Genomic DNA, 13,331 nt, shown 5'->3' with positions numbered 1-13,331 from the left:
CAGCTTCTTGACCCTTTTTAGAAATTTGGCCTGGTACAAGAGTACTTGGTTGCCGTCTTGGAACTGCAGTCTGCGAAGGTGACGATCATGCCAGGCTTTGCGGCAATGTTGCTCAGCACTGAGAGCTTGGGCTACCAAGAGTCTGGTCTCGTCTAGGCGTGTTAAGCGGGATAGTGGAGCAGTACATAAGGCAGCAAAGCCAGGGAGCTTTGTGATGCCGACACGAGTAGAGCCTGTGTTAAATTCGAACGGTGAGATTGCTTCGAGACCATAAGCTAGTTGGAAAGGGGTGTGCTGTGTTGTAGCCTTGAAAGTAGTGTGATAAGCCCAGAGAGTGCCATAGATTGCTTGGCCCCTTATGTGCAGGTGAGAGTGACAAGTTTTTCGGAGAAGAGTGCCCAAGACCTTGTTGGTGCTCTCGGCCTGTCCATCGGCCCTTGGGTAGTAAGCACAAGATTTCTGGTGAAAGACTTTGTAGTGACGGAAGAGATGAGAGAGCATTTCGTTGATGAAATGTGTACCCCGATCGCTGGTGATTTCAAGAGGACACCCATACCTGCTGAAGATCTGCCAAGATAGAGGGAACTTCATGTGGACTAACACATCATCTCAGAACAGTCTGTGTCAGCTTTGTAGAGTTGTCCTCTGATGAGTTGAAAGGGTCTAGTCTTGATTAGGAGGCGGTGTTTATCTCGCGGTGTGGCCATGGATGGGTAGGAGCCTGTAGCTAGCAATTGAAGAACATCCCCATACCAATTGGAGGAGGCATCTAACCTTAAATAAGGCTCTATTTGGAAGATCATCATAAATACTAGAAGCAGGTTCACCGGAGTTGATGTGTGAAAGATGGTCAGCCATGACATGATGTTTCCTAGGGCGCAGACGGATGTCAAAGTCGAACTCTTGGAAGAGAAGGAGCCAACGCCATATGTGACCAGCGACTTGAGGCTTGTTGAGGAGATACTTCAGGGCATGGTAGTCAGTGATGACAATGAAATGGACGCCCAAGTGATAATGGCGAAACTTCTGAAGTGTGTAGACTACTGCTAGTCCTCTCTCTGTAGTGCTGTAATTCTGTTCTGCTGAAGGTAGAAGACAACTGGCATAGTAGATGGGCCAATGGAAATTGTGCTCCTTGTCTGGCTGAGCGAGTACAGCACCCACATCTGTTAGGCTAGCATCGGTGTGTACTTGAAAAATGAGGGACCAATCTGGGGACACTAGGATAGGGGCTTTTGTGAGACGACGTTTGAGATAAGAAAAGGCATTGGAGGCGGAAGGGGACTAGATGAAAGGAGTAGAGGGGCTAGTGAGCTTGGTGAGAGGAAGGGCTATGTCGGTGTACATGCGGATGAAGTGGCGATGGTAGCTTGTGTGGCCAACGAAGCTCTATGTGCCCTTGGGATTGATCGGAGGTGAAAGACAAAGGATAGCCACGATCTTCTCTGGATCGGGAGCAAGACCCTCAGCTAAAATGACGTGACCAAGCAACGTACCTTGAATGACAAGAAAGTGGCATTTGTTGGGATTGAGGCGTAGCTGCGAGGCTTTGCATTTGTTGAAGATGAGCGCCAGCTGAGAGAGATGCTCGCTGAAGGCCTCCATGTGAGAAGAGAGGTGTAAGTTGGTAAAGTCATCCACAAAGATCCACAGGAAGCTGAGGAGATGATCCTTGAAGATGCTTGTGACGATGCGCTGAAAAGTGGCCGGGGCATTGCAAAGCCATTTTGTGATATCTATAGGTACCCCACGGAGTGATGAAAGCGGTTTTGGCCCTATCTGCCGGTTCAATGGCTACTTGATTGTAACCGCCGCTGAAGCCATCCATGAAGCTATACAGGGCATGACCGGCGACATCTTCCAGGACCCTATCCATGAAGGGGGTAGGAAAGCCATCCTTAATGGTGGCGAAAGTCATGGATCTGGTCATTATGATTAGTCAGGGAGTTGCTCAGTGGTGCCGTCTTCAAGACATGCTGGAGTCATGATACATCCCCCCTAGCATAGAGGTTGGACAGTGCTTGGGAGATTATTGCTAGTACTACAGCCTGGCACATTTGGAAGGCTATTGAGGGCAATTTGGTTTATGAGTCATATTGCATTTGCAAGATTTGGAGTGATATCATCCACATCCTCATGGCCAGTTGGGCCAGAATCCAGGGATCCTCCAAGGATGCAAATAGAAAGTACGTGCAGTTAATTAGAAGAGGAAGATTACGGTGTTTTTTTCACTCCCACTTATATGGAACCTTGTTGGCAGCACAGTACCGGATTAGATTTCCCCTTTGTTTGGTTTGGAATGCTCTTGCCAAGGAAACCATTTTGTGTATCATGGATAACCTCCTGCAAAATTGGCTGTAATATCAAGCTATCTGCTCTTACAATGAATTTGTGTGCTGTATAGGCCTCCATTGTTTTATCCTCATCTTGTTACATCCTTTAGGGATAAGATGAATCACACCCTCAGTGAAAACAGATGGCCTATACTTGTTGCCACACTTCTCCTGAAAGACCGATGTGTTTTGTGTCCCAAAATCAACCCAAAATGCCAAGTAGGAGGATTGTCTCCACAGGGCACATAAGCTAGTTCTGGGACTGCTCGTCTCGGTTGATCAGTGGAAAATGGGGCATCTACAGAAGCTCTCATCTCCTGTGTAATCAAAGGGCGTACTTTGCTATGCTTTGTCCCTTTCTAGGGTATGTGCCTCAGCTGCTAGTAACTCAAAGAAATCCTTGTACCTTGTTTTTTATTCCAAGGGATTGATGTTTGTGAATAAATTATAACATTGTTTTTTCCCAATACTGATAAAAACAATGCAAAGAAAAGAGTTCCTTTAGTATTTCACCTTTTTTTTTCAGAGAACCCTCAAAGTGAATATAAGATAAATCAGTGGTTTCATTAAAAAAAAGTTCACTTTTTTCGCTTCTTGGATTCGAACATGGTCTCACTATTATTTTTATTCCTAGAAACTATTTGAGAAAAACCCATCATCATAATTCTTCTAGATTTGCAATAATGGTTTAAGACCACTTGCTCACACGCACCAACGCATGCTTTGAGTGTGAATGCACATTCATGTTTTTGTGGAAGAGGGGAAAAGGAGGACAAAGAGAGTTGTTTAGACATGCATTAAAAAACTACCAGAAAGAGATAGGATGTTACCACTTTGAATTGACACATTGTAAGGAACACCTGAGAAGTTGATGTTTTTGTAGGATACAACAATATTGTATAGTCCTCCTGACTTTGGTGTATAAGTGGCAACATAACCATTCACACCATTGAAGGTAAAGTTTGTAATATCCGCACCAAAATTTGTGTATATTATCATATTTAAAAAGTTTAAGTTTGCTTTCCTTGAATTTCCATAGGAATCTTTGAAAAGAACTACAACATCGTTTGGAACACCCTTTGTTGCCAAGGGAGTCAGCCCAACCCCACCAACTCTTGAATAGCTCATGTCAATGGAGGCTACAAAAGTGTTCCACATTAAGAGTGTTCTCAGCTACTATATTGACCAAACATATGAAATTATAAAACCATAACAAATGTCATAGGTTTCAATTTATCTACTTGTTAGTCTATGAAGAAAGGCCTCTCATCCATCTTTCTGAATTCAAATGCACTCTAGATTCTAACAAAAAAGTGTTTGTGGAGGTGTGAGTCTATACAAAAGGTATAATAGTTATTTGGCTTGGTATGTCAGTTTGAAACAATTGAAATATGTGCGTGTGAGTACTAAGTTGGATGGAAAAATTTATCAAGGATGAGAAACTTGTTGATCCAAGAGACCTCTATGACATCACCATAGCAAAGGAAACAAGGAAAAAAAGGGTGCTGTGTCATCTGCAAACTTTCACTCAAGGAGTTCCCCTGTTCTTTGGATGGGAAGCCTTGAGGAGATCACCATACGGAAGGACACAAGGCCAGATAGTCTGTGTCATAATGTGTCAGAATGCTGTCGCCATCCACTATAGGCGAAGGTAGATTGGCCTCCTCTTTGAGAGGTGAGGGCACTATCGTTGGGCTACAGCCAGCTCTGCAGTGGCCTTCCAAAAATTGAACATGGGCAGTCAACCTGTCTGCAGTTCTCCTGGGTCATAAGAATTCATCGTCCCAAAATACACATGCTACATATACATAAGTGATTCACCCATGTACATATCCACTGTTACATCATTGTATATTCTTTGTGAATAATAGATGTGGGAGATCCAAAGCTAATAGGCTTAATTCTTTAGTGCTATCATTAACTCAATATGAAGATAGCCATGATCAACCACATAAGTGTGAGAAAGTATTGGAGTCATGCTTGCATACTCATGGTACCAAGCCGTCATACCCTCCGCCCTCTTCGTTCCTAGCCTATTGTGCCACGTACCTATAGCAAGGTTGGTTGTGCGGCACACTAAAGTGGTGGTTCTTCTTTGGACAGTATGTCTGTGAGTCCTCAACACAATGTAACACTTTAAATAGACTTGAATGTAAGCATAGTACAATGACAAGAATACTTCCAAGAAGCTGTTACATTCCCCTCACTACACCGTGCATACCAAGTGCATACTATAAACATTACTTGAATTACTTCCGAGAAGCTGTTACATGCCCCTCACTACACCGTGCATACCCAGCAGTCATCACACAGTGAGATGTAAACACACAAGACGTTGAATGAGTGCACATAGCCGAAGCAAATAGGCACTAGAGTGTGCTGAGTAGAGAGTGCAAGAGAGAGAGAGATATGGAGCAACTATGCTGAATATATTGAAGTGATATAGTCCCAAGCAAGAAACAAAGTGTCTCATAAGTGAGGGAGCAAAAGAAAGACTAGGCAAGATGAAAAAGTGAGAGGCTAGCCCACCTATTTATAGGTAAGAAGGGCTGGCCGACTGGATATGATAAACTAGCCGACTGGACATGATGTAGCTGGATGATTGGAGAAAATACATCCAGGCTGGGAAAAATCCCAGAAAAATATATAAAAAAGGGGTGGCCAGCCCACAATCAAGGGCCATGAAAAGGGACTAAAAGGGACACAAAATATGGATAGAAACTGAGGATGAATGTGCTAACACCCGTTTCAGCACGAGATGCTGAACATACTCCGAGAAGCTGAAGATGAGGAGCCAAGGAAGCTTGAGAAACCAGGTTGGTGAACAAATCTGCAGCATTCTCCGCCGCTGAAGGACAATACTCCAAACGCAAATCTCTAGCAAGAACCCGTTCACGAACATAGTGATACTGTATCTCAATGTGTTTCGTACGAGCATGAAACACAGGGTTCTTGGCGATGGCGATGCAACTCTGAGAGTCACACCAAAGAAGAGTAGATCCGGTAGGAGGAGGACATCCAAGCTCCTCCAATAATCTCTGCAACCAAATCGCCTCACATGCAGCATAACAAACCGCACAATACTCCGCCTCTGTAGAGGAAAGCGCCACAGTAGGCTGCGTTTTACTGCTCCATGAAATGGCTCCAGACCCAAGTGAAAAAACACAACCAGTGGTCGAACGCCGAGTATCTGAATCTCCAGCCCAATCTGAATTAGGCCATCCAAGAAGAGTGCATACTTGGCCATAGAAGATGCCAAAGTCCAGAGTGCCACGCAAGTATCGAAGAACTCTGAGAGCACACCGCCAATGCTGCTGACAGGGTTTGGATGAAAAAGAACTCAATAAGCTGACTGCAAAACACACGTCCAATCGGGAGTAGGTCAACCAAACCAAACAACCGATGAGAACCCGATACTGTCCTTGATCAATCCCTGGAGAAGCATGAAGAAGAGAGCTTCTCACTAGTATCCATAGGAGAAGATACTAGTTTGCATCCAGTCATCTGAAATCTGTCAAGAATCTCTCATGTGTACTTTTGCTGAGAGAAGAAAATGCCCTTCGGGGTCTGCCAAATCTCAAAGCCAAGAAAATAATGTAGAAGACCAAGATCCGTCATCTCCAACTGTCTCCGAAGCATCCATGATTGAACGCATCCTCACAGAATAAGAACCTGTAAAGATGAGGTCATCAACATAGGCCACAATGATAACAATCAACCCCCTCTCAAGGAGGATATAAAGGTTCAAATCTGCATGAACAGCGTAGGCCGAGCTTATGAAAGAACTCATCAATCCGCTAGTACCAAGCCCACGGAGCCTGCTTTAGACCATATAAAGCTTTCTTTAGCCAGTACACCTGATCCTATTTGCCTGGAACAACAAATCCCAGCGGCTGATCAACATAAAACTCCTGTGTAAGCTCTCCATTTAGGAAAGCCGACTTGACGTCTATCTGGAATACGGGCCATCTATGATGTCCTGCAAGAGCAAGAACGGTGCGAATGATAGTCATCCGGGCCGTCGGAGCGAAGGTTTCATCGAAGTCGACTCCAAGGCGTTGAGCATAACCCTTGGCAACCAACCTCGCCTTGTGCTTGTCCAAGTCGCCGTCAGCTCGGAACTTCGATTTGAAGATCCAGTGCACACCAATCACCTTACGCTACAGTGGCCTAGGCACCAAAATCCAAGTGCCATTCCGTTCAATAGCATCCAGCTCTGCCTACATAGCACGACGCCAAGGCTCATGTGAAAGAGCCTCGTCCACAGAAGTGGGATCAGAAGGACCATGAATGATAGAGGACATAAGAGCATAGTTAACAAACATGTTGCCCTCATGAATTTGTTTCCTTGAAACTTTGGAAGATTGCCTAAGAGAACCAGGCGGAGGAGCAGAAGGAAGCACACGTAACCCAGAATCATGAACTGTCTGAAAGTACCATCCAAGCACAAATCTGCGCGAACTCGTTGGAGGAGGAGTAGAGTCATCATCATCTGATTGAGAATCCATAGCTGGAGGTGTAACAGAAGTAGAGGGAGGAGGAGGAGGCGGAGGAAGAAGCTCACCACCCCCCTTTGAAGATGTAGGAGTCTCATCGAACACCACATCATGGCTCACGACAACTTTGCGGCTTGCTGATCATAAAGACGATATGCCTTGGACACAGTGCTGTATCCGAGAAAAGTCATGCGCGCTGAGACTTCGAGTCCAACTTGGAGTGATGCTCCTTAGACACATATACATGCGCCGAACAACCAAATACACGAAAATGAACAACAGAGGGCTTCTCACCATGGAAAGTCTCATATGGAGTTTTATCTGGAAGCGCAGTAGTAGGAGACCTGTTCTGAATGTAGACAGCAGTGGAAGTCAACTCAATCTAGAAATGTCGAGGTAATGAAGAATGCTCAAGCATAGTACGGGCCATCTCCATAATGGTCCTATTCTTTCTCTCTGCAACTTCATTTTGTGATGGAGTATATGCTGTAGTAAGTTGTCTCCGAATGCCATGATTCCTGTAATATTGCTGAAACTCTTGGGATGTAAACTCACCCCCTCTGTTGGTCCTGAGAGCCTTGACCGAGGAACCGGTCTCTTTTTCCACCTCAACTCTCCAATCACAAAGGTGCTGAAAAGCCTCATCCTTGGGACTTCAGAAGGAAGACCCAAGAATAATTGGGAGAAGTCATCCACCATCACGAGCATGTATGTCGTCTTACTCAAACACGTGGTACTCATAGGACCACATAAGTCTGCATGAACAAGAGCAAGTGATGTCGAAGATCTGTGTGTCGCCTCCTTCGGAAAGGCGGCTTGGTGTTGCTTCCCTTGTAAACAAGAGGAACAAACAGAAGATGGAGTCTTGATGGTCGGTAAACCCTCAACCAGCCCATCCTTTGAAGCTCGTTGTAGAAGTTGAAAGCTCAAATGGCCAAACCGAGCATGCCACAGAGCAAAAGAAGAACCAGACGAAAGCAAAGCGGTCAACTTGTATAGACCACTATCTTGGACTCCCTGAGCTAAGATGCTACCAGTCTCCTTATCAGGAATGGTAATCTCATAACGAGAGAAGGATCACCTCTGCACCCTGAGCTGTAAGAGCACTCACTGACAAAAGGTCAAATGCCAAATCTGGAATGTATAGAACGTCAGAGAAGTACCTCTTGTCCTCGGAGGAGTGGAAGATAGGGATGGTGCCATGTCCATGCACTGGCACGGAAGAAGAATCACCCAAAGTGATCTCACTTGTCCTGGCAGTGAAGTCCTCGAACCAATCTCGATGGGGTGTCATGTGAGCAGTAGCACCGCTATCCACAATCCACGACCGCGAGACTGAGAAGCCGTTTCAGATCCAAAAAGAAGTCACGGAACGGAGTCATGTGCCTAGAAGCACCACTGTCAAGAATCCATTCCCGGGTATCCTTCGCGGTGAAGCCAACTGCCTCCTCGCTCGAAGGCGATGAAGCATCAGAGTCCATCATCTCTAAGTGCACAAATGCAAGAGTCTTTGCAGCCGAGGCTGAAGAATCAGCACTCTTCCCAGTCCGCTTAGGACACTTCCTCCAATAGTGGCCTTTCTCGCCACAATCATTGCAGGACCGCTCGGCCTTCAGTTTCTCTCGTCTTGTATCAGGCTTCTTCTCAGAAGACTTCTCCGGTGAAGCCTTCCCTTTGCCCTTGTTGTTATTCCGACCTTTCGGCCGTTGGCCAGTTAAGGCCTCCGAACCTCCGCTGTGAGGAGGGCTCGTGAAACGTTCCTCCTGGTCTAAGACCATGGGCACAAGCTCCTCCCAGGTAATGGTGCTGAGCCTGCCACTAGTAAATCAAAGAGGAGTAGAAAGCGGAATACTGAGCAGGCAAGTGGGACAGCAAAGTAATGGCCATATCTTGTGATGATATCTCCTTCCCAGCTTGGAGGACTTCCTGCTGAAGGGCCTACAGCTTGTTAATGTGCTCCCGCATCGTCGACGACTTTGCAGGGTTCATAACCCGCATCTGCACTTCCAAGGAAATCCTCTTCATGGGCGATACCCTATTATAAAGAGAAGCCAAGTGTTGCCATATGCCTCTGGCTAGCGTCATATGCTTTACGTGATTGATTACTTGTGGTGTGAAGTTGAGGAAGATAAATGACCGGACCCTGGCGTTGACACGATCCCACATCTGTGCTTGCGCCTCGCGGTTCTTCTTCATTGACAGTAACTCCCCTTCCTCTGCTTCCGGCCGTGGAACCCCGATAATGATGAAATCAGCAAGGTCATACGACTCCAGCACAGACTCCATAACCTTCCAGATGCCGTAATTGTTCCCGTCCAACTGACGGTCCACTGGGAACGTGGAGAGAGTTGGGATCTTCACATGCTTCTCAGCTAGCTCTAACAAATCTGCCATCGCGGGGATGTAACTGAAAAGGGTGGGTCGGTGGGAAAAAAAAACTTTAAACCTGCAAGTGGCTGTCCAGCAACTTAGCCCGCCTTCCTCTTGCTACTTCTCTTCCCGAACAGTCCCTAATAGTCCACCAATCAGCAACGCAACAATCCCCCTCTTGCTCAGAAAACTCCCAAGATCTTTCAAGAGCCTAGGGCTCTGATACCATGTCAAAATACGCAGCAGAGATGATAACCGAATCTGAGACCACAAGAGCAAGTAGAGTGCAGAAAAATAGACAGCACAAGAGAGAAGGAGAGAGATAGGCGTGTAACTCTTCTCTATACACAAGATCCCGCAATGAAAAGATGATACAATGATGTGGGGGCCATGGGGCCATTATATATGACCTCATAAATGCAGTCAGCTAGTGGAGAAGCAGGCCACCAGCCTCACGACTGGGTCCCTCCAGTCGGCCAACCAAAAAATCCTCCACGAAACAAGTTGGCCAGCTCCATACGCATATAAGTGCAGTCGGCCAGCTTCTGTGTGATCCTGCCAGCATAGGGCAGCCACCCACACCATGGAAAAATGGGAAAAAAATACGGGGAGTGAGGAAAAATGAGAAAACACCTATACAGGGCGAGCACACCCACAACAGAGGCCCTGGTGTCTGATAAAGACAAGAGATGACTTCTAACAGGTTCAGGCCATAGAGATCAGGACAGGGAGGTGGTGTCGTCCAGCTTGGAGGTGCTCCTCTTTGTGTTCCTTCATGTCTCAGTTACAGTACCCCTCGTCCCCTCTTACAGATACCTCCATTGTGATCGATGGATTTCAGAGTATGCCTACTCTCGTGCTCAGATAGAATAGCGACCCATGGGGGACAGGATCCACGCCCACTTGGCGCACCTTCGCCCCAAGACTGATTGCTATTATTCCCCATCAAAACTCACATCCACTTGGCGCACCTTTGCCCCAAGATTGATTGCGATTATTCTCCATCAAAACTCACACCTAAGACTCTTCAAGTGGAGGGCAGTTCCAATGGTTCCACCTCCCACAAAGATTGATATACGGATAGTCTCATGGAACATTCAGGGTTTAGGGGGGCCTCAGTGCTTTCAGAGGTGATGCGTCCTCAGAGGAGAGCTTCACAAAGCTATAGTTGGGGGATCTATCGACATTCTTTCCCTCCAGGAGCGCTATCTTTCCGAGGGAAATTTTAACCAAGCAAGAGCCACACTTTTTGGTCTCCCTCTTTCCACCCCCCAGGGACGTAGGGAGGAGTTTGTATTTCTATTAGCAAAAGCAGCTCGTGCCGACAGTGACAAGCTTAGTTGTTTTAGTCTCTGGGCGAGCGTTGTGGGTTACCATTATGATCAGAGAGGACTGCGTGGGCTTCCTGAATGTTTATGCCCCGAATGCCGCAGCAGGTAGAGCCATCTTCTAGAGCACAATCCATCACGCCCTGCCTCAGGTTGACTTTTGCTGCATGGATGGAGACTTTAACATGATCGAGTCAGCAATGAAGAGACTCAGAGCAGGCACGACTATAGTCTCACGTGCAGAGTACTCTGCATGGGAGGAGTTGATCCTGGCACTCAGGAGACAGGACCCTTAGCGGTCTGATAGGAGGAGCACCGGCCCCGATCTTTCTCGACTTGACAGGTTCTATGTGGATGAGTGGGCTTTGCGGTTGCGGGGGCATGATCAGCATCTTGGTGGGCACCACTTTGTCTGATCACGCTCCAGTTATTATGTCCTTAGAGGACCCCTGGAGGCAGGACAGGCATGTGAGCACTAGGATTCCATACACGACCCCAAGACCTGCAGTAGGATAGAGCATATATGGGTGGGATTGGATTTTATCTCAAGATCTGTTGCATACACCTTGGATGTAGGCCTTGGGTAGATCATCATTTTTTTGCAGGAGGTAGCACAGAGTAGATTGGAGGGATTTCATGATAAGAGAGGAGCTTGAGGAGGGGTCTTGTTGGGATGACAGAGGATACCCCACACAGGTACACTGATTTGTCTCATAGGCCGAGTTCGGTCTTTTGGAAGACGTTAATAAAATCTTTCTTTCCAGCGGCTCAGGTGAGTTCCCTCGATAGCCTGTGGATTGAGAGTCAGCTTGCTACCCGTATGGAGATCAAATCTATCGAGGAGAGGAGGGTGGAGTACAGGTACCATGCCAGAGCTTCCTTTTGGACCTAGGCTGGAGATAGAGTCACAGTGGACTTCTTTGAGATTGCAGGCTCCCATAGGCGTAGAGATGGTATTCACAGGCTGCGTGGCCAAGATGGAGCTATTGTTTTTGATCCTCCCCATGTGAGAGCCATCGCCACCACTGATTTTTTCTGATCCCTCCTGACGAGGGCCCCATTATCGCCACAAGTGATGGATGCGCGTGAGAGGGTCTGGCGGCACACAAGAGAGGTGGTTCCCCTCACTCTACGGTTCCCCTTATTGAGTCCCTTCACAACACGAGAGGTGGAGGCATTGACGGCTCTCCCTAGGGGCAAATACCCGAGGGCGGACGGGCTTCTTGTTTTCTTTTTTCGTCGCCATTGGGATCTCATGGAAGGCCACCTTTGAGCAGCCTTCAATGAGATTATGATCGCATATGCCATGCCAGAGAGGCTTTCAGAGGGTTTGACACAATTGATTTCTAAGGAGGGTGGTGACAGATTGGAGATCCGGTAGTGGAGACCCATCATCCTTCTTGGGACCGCCTATAAGATCTTGGCCAAGGCCATCAGCCGGGGACTTCAGCCTTTCCTCCATGACTTGATCCATGACACTCAGACAGGTTTTGTTCAAGATCAGAGCAATTCTAGACAACATCTTCACCTTTTGGGGGGCGACAGCTTCGGCCAGGATGCGGCAGCAAGACCTCATAGTGCTCCTCCTAGACTTTGAGAAAGCTTATGATAGGGTTGATTGTAGCTTTCTGGAGGACACGATGCACCTGATGGGGTTCCCAATGGAGTGGATCCCTGGTGTCTCAGGACTTTACTCAGCCTCTCACAGTCAGGTTCTAATTTAGGGAGACCAAGGTGACAGATTCCCCCCCTCTCACTTGGTGTAGCAGGGCTGTCCACTTGCACCTTACCTTTTCCTATTCGTCGCCAAGGCCATGAGTAGGTTTCTCTCAATAGACCACGCTTAGGCATTGTGTCTCCTCCTCCGTACTCAAGAGGAATTGCTAGACTCAAGTTTGCAGATGACACAACAGCATACCTATCCGGAGATGTGGGGAATCTCCAGAGATTCGCTGAGGCGATCGGGATCTTTTGTCGCGCATCAAGAACCCAGATCAACTGGCACAAGTCGTGTGGTTTCTGGCTAGGCTTTGCACCCGCCCCAACTTGGCAGCAGCCAGTTGAGCTTTGGAGTGGATCCAGCGGGGCACTCCAATCCGCTATCTGGGATGTCAAGTGGGCATGGATATCTCTCTGGAGTAGCAACTTGCCCCTCTTGTTCTCAGCATTCGGAAGAAGCTTTTGTACTGGAGCTCTGTGAGGCTCTCCTTAGCTGGTCGAGTAGTGGTGGCGAACAAGGTCCTTGCCACCATGTGGTACATTACTTCTTGTTGGACCTTCTTCCAAGCATGCATTGGTCAGGTATAGCGGTTGATCCGGAACTTCTTGTGGGCCGATAGTGATGGGAGGCTTGCCCGGGCCAAGGTGGCCTAAAGAGTTGTCATGTGCATGAATATGCCATGGACATTCTCAGAGATTATCCAGAAGAGGCAACCAGAAAAAGACCATTAGAGCTAGGGATTGGAGCACAAGATATAGAAGTGGACAGTGTGGACTTGGAGCAAGGCCTGGAGGGGCATGAAGAGGATGTCCTGTCAATGCGTTAGAAGAAAGGAAGGCTGTCGGCTGCTCACAGAAGTGGTCGGCTGAACCAGAGGATAGGGCGGGTGCATCAGAACAAGGGAAGAGGTCCAGTCGGGCAGCGTTGTGAAGAGCATTTAATGCATTTTTGACTGGCCGACAATCGGCCAGTATACCAAGTGTCCAAGAACCATATAAATAGCAAAGTTTGCTCATTGTTTTATTTATTCATTCCTCTATGGGGATGGGTCCTTAGGGGTCCAAGTAGGGACCAGATTTTGGGT

General features: G+C 47.3%; 1 protein-coding gene across 1 annotated transcript in view; it reads right to left on the bottom strand.

Annotated features, from left to right (window-relative positions):
• The window catches only part of LOC147610699 (uncharacterized), a 148,183-nt gene that overhangs the window by 71,044 nt on the left and 63,808 nt on the right, over nt 1–13,331 (bottom strand). The window contains exon 15 of the mRNA XM_086785084.1: nt 3,164–3,472. Within this exon, the coding sequence (XP_086641210.1) occupies nt 3,164–3,472 (309 nt within the window). The remainder of the gene's footprint in view (nt 1–3,163; nt 3,473–13,331) is intronic.

The sequence above is a fragment of the Cibotium barometz genome, chromosome 48 (assembly GCF_041138505.1).
Source record: "Cibotium barometz isolate CiBa-2024 chromosome 48, ASM4113850v1, whole genome shotgun sequence".
Classification (NCBI taxonomy): Eukaryota; Viridiplantae; Streptophyta; class Polypodiopsida; order Cyatheales; family Cibotiaceae; genus Cibotium; species Cibotium barometz.
The sequence above is the reverse complement of the archived record's forward strand: the minus strand, read 5'-3'. Positions and strand labels throughout refer to the sequence as shown.